The sequence below is a fragment of the Nerophis ophidion genome, linkage group LG02 (assembly GCF_033978795.1).
Source record: "Nerophis ophidion isolate RoL-2023_Sa linkage group LG02, RoL_Noph_v1.0, whole genome shotgun sequence".
In the NCBI taxonomy this organism is placed as follows: Eukaryota; Metazoa; Chordata; class Actinopteri; order Syngnathiformes; family Syngnathidae; genus Nerophis; species Nerophis ophidion.
The window spans coordinates 44,043,698-44,047,648 of NC_084612.1; the positions used below are offsets into that span (position 1 = coordinate 44,043,698).

The 3,951-nt window shown below is 35.5% G+C and overlaps 1 protein-coding gene across 1 annotated transcript in view; it reads right to left on the bottom strand.

Annotated features, from left to right (window-relative positions):
- Positions 1 to 3,164, bottom strand: part of LOC133534924 (transmembrane channel-like protein 3) — a 111,225-nt gene extending 108,061 nt beyond the window's left edge. Inside the window, exon 1 of the mRNA XM_061874250.1 lies at positions 3,035 to 3,164. Coding sequence (XP_061730234.1) covers positions 3,035 to 3,156 — 122 coding nt within the window. The 5' untranslated portion in view covers positions 3,157 to 3,164. The remainder of the gene's footprint in view (positions 1 to 3,034) is intronic.
- Between the last annotated feature and the right edge of the window lie 787 nt (positions 3,165 to 3,951).

Here is a 3,951-nt window from a genome sequence, read left to right on the forward strand (position 1 = left end):
TATAAATGTGTCTCTTGTAAATTACATCGAGTTAATATTGGAACTGTGAGATTGAGTGACATTTTAAAACACACTTATGTGAGCAGGGACTTGATGTTTTTATTTATCAATCAAATGAATGTAGGTCAAGCTATGCAATGCTGTCAACATGTCATATGTTAATGTTAACAAATATGGTAATGTAAGTGTTAATAAACATGGTAACGTTAATAAGCAAACATATATATATATATATATATATGGCAGAGGGGTTAGTGCGTCTGCCTCACAATACGAAGTTCCTGCAGTCCTGGGTTCAAATCCGGGCTCGGGATCTTTCTGTGTGGAGTTTGCATGTTCTCCCCGTGAATGCGTGGGTTCCCTCCGGGTACTCCGGCTTCCTCCCACTTCCAAAGACATGCACCTGGGGATAGGTTGATTGGCAACACTAAATTGGCCCTAGTGTGTGAATGTGAGTGTGAATGTTGTCTGTCTATCTGTGTTGGCCCTGCGATGAGGTGGCGACTTGTCCAGGGTGTACCCTGCCTTCCGCCCGATTGTAGCTGAGATAGGCGCCAGCGCCCCCCGCGACCCCGAAAGGGAATAAGCGGTAGAAAATGGATGGATGGATGGATATATATATATATGTGTGTGTTTTTGGGACGGTGTGGCGAGGTTAGGAGAGTGGCCGTGCCAGCAATCTAAGGGTTACTGGTTCAATCCCCACCTTCTACCATCCTCGTCACGTCCGTTGTGTCCTTGAGCAAAACACTTTTCCCTTGCTCCTGATGGGTCCTGGTTAGCGCCGTACATGGCAGCTCCCGCCATCAGTGTGTGAATGTGTGTGTTAAAATGAGTGAATGTGGAAATAGTGTCAAAGCGCTTTGAATTCCTTAAAAAGGTAGAAAAGCACTATACAAGTACAACCCATTAACCATACAGTATATATATATATATATATATATATATATATATATATATATATATATATATATATATATATATATATATATATATATATCCATCCATCCATCCATCCATTTTCTACCGCTTATTCCCTTTCGGGGTCGCGGGGGGCGCTGGCGCCTATCTCAGCTACAATCGGGCAGAAGGCGGGGTACACCCTGGACAAGTCGCCACCTCATCGCAGGGCCAACACAGATAGACAGACAACATTCACACTCACATTCACACACTAGGGCCAATTTAGTGTTGCCAATCAACCTATCCCCAGGTGCATGTCTTTGGAAGTGGGAGGAAGCCGGAGTACCCGGAGGGAACCCACGCATTCACGGGGAGAACATGCAAACTCCACACAGAAAGATCCCGAGCCTGGATTTGAACCCAGGACTGCAGGACCTTCGTATTGTGAGGCAGACGCACTAACCCCTCTGCCACCGTGATATATATATATATATCCATCCATCCATTTTCTACCGCTTATTCCCTTTCGGGGTCACGGGGGGGTGCTGGCGCCTATCTCAGCTACAATCGGGCGGAAGGCGGGGTACACCCTGGACAAGTCGTATATATATATATATATATATGGACTTCACAGTGTCGGAGGGGTTAGTGCATCTGCCTCACAATACGAAGGTCCTGAGTAGTCTGGGGTTCAATCCCGAGGTCGGGATCTTTCTGTGTGGAGTTTGCATGTCCTCCCCGTGAATGCGTGGGTTCCCTCCGGGTACTCCGGCTTCCTCCCACTTCCAAACGACACGCACCTGGGGATAGGTTGATTGGCAACACTAAATTGGCCCTAGTGTGTGAATGTGAGTGTGTTGGCCCTGCGATGAGGTGGCGATTTGTCCAGGGTGTACCCGCCTTCCGCCCCATTGTAGCTGAAATAGGCACCAGCGCCTCCCGCGACCCCAAAGGAAATAAGCGGTAGAAAATGGATGGATGGTATATATATATATATATATATATATATATATATATATATATATATATATATATATATATATAAAGGAAATAAGCGGTAGAAAATGGATGGATGGATATATATATATATATATATATATATATATGTATATATATATATGTATATATATATATATATATATATATATATATATATACATACATATATATATATATATATATATATATATATATATATATATATATATATATATATATATATATATATATATATAGGCAAGGCAAATTTATTTATATAGCACATTTACAAAAAAAAAATTTGTTGAACCAAAGTGCTTTACACGTTAAAAACAAAACTAAACAAGAGCAAAAAACTAAAACAAAAGAAAAACAAACAAAGAACATAAACAATGAATGAGCTGAACAAACATTGCAAAAGCAATACGGTAAAAGGAGTTGAAAAAAAAGTAAACAAAACCAAAATATATATATATATATATATATATATATATATATATATATATATGTATATATATATATATATATATATATATATATATATATATACTGTATATATATATATACATACACACACACACACACACACATTTGTATCTATTTTTTTGAAGGAGGCCAATATATTTTATGTTGTTAAATTTGATATTTTAATCAAAAAATTTGTGTATTTCATAATGTTTTATTATTTTGGTCATAATTGGTTTTTAAAATATTTAAAAATATGTGTAAATGTTATCTTTAATTAGTGTTTATTAATATATTATTCTGTGTTATCCAAATACTTTATAAATACTACTTTTCCTCCCGGAATTAATAATGTATTTCTGATTCTGATTCTGATATATCCATACATTTTTCAGGGAGTCTTATCAGTTAGGTCAAATAGACAGCAAAGTTCTTAATTCATTTATTTTAGCAATAGATTATATTGTAGTGATGGACAGCTTTTTAATAATTAAGGCAAACTTGGTCAAATTATTCCTGACAATTAGACTTTTTTTTACAGATAAATTAACTTTTTGATTTTCAATATAATTTAATATGCCAATAGAAAAAAGGCTGTGGGTCGCAACTGTGCCCACTTTGGACAGAAGCTTGAGTCTACAGGATGTCAATCAAGGTTCAATCAACAAATAGGAAGAAGTTGGCTCACCCGGGCTGGTGGTCCTGGTAAGTTGAATAAATCCTCCTGGAATTTTTCCTGGTGCTTTTGTGTCTCTTGGCTGCAGACAAAGACCTGCTGCTTCCCACCAAAGATTCAGACAGGGTACTCATGCTGTCTCTTGTCAGAATGGGACTGCCGGGTACCACCACCTCCTCTAAAGGCAGCAGAAGTCAAAAGACACATCAGGCCAATCAGTAGTGTTCTCCTCTCTTAAAGGGACAGTACACAACTCACTGCTGTGTTTGACCTGCAGCAGTTGCATGTTTGCTTGTAAATGTTATTAGTGTCTCATTAGATGTGTTCATGTATGCTGTTTTGACAAAAACAATGTCAGCACTAACGAAAAAAACATAAAAATACATACAAATTGTGAAAATGATATTGATACATATATTTATAAATTGGAAGAATAGTTACAAAATAAAATTAATTAATTAAATACATGATATAGACAATATAACTTTATTTGCTTCTTGTTTTCTATTAGATATATATGTATAGATACATACATATATATATTTATATATATATGTATATATATACATATGTATGTGTATATATACACGCATATGTATATATATATACATGTATACAATATATATATATGTGTATGTATATATATGTATGTATATATATATATATATATATAAATGTATATATATGTATGTGTATTTATGTATATATATATATATATATATATATATATATATATATATATATATATATATATATATATATATATATATATATATATATATATATATGTATATACATACATATATATAACCGCCCATGTCCTAATAGCCGCCCGGGGTCTGAGCCCATTTTGTGAATTAAACGCCTCTTCCTAATAATAGCCCATGTATATGGGTACACCAAAACTGATGGACGGGAATACTTTAATG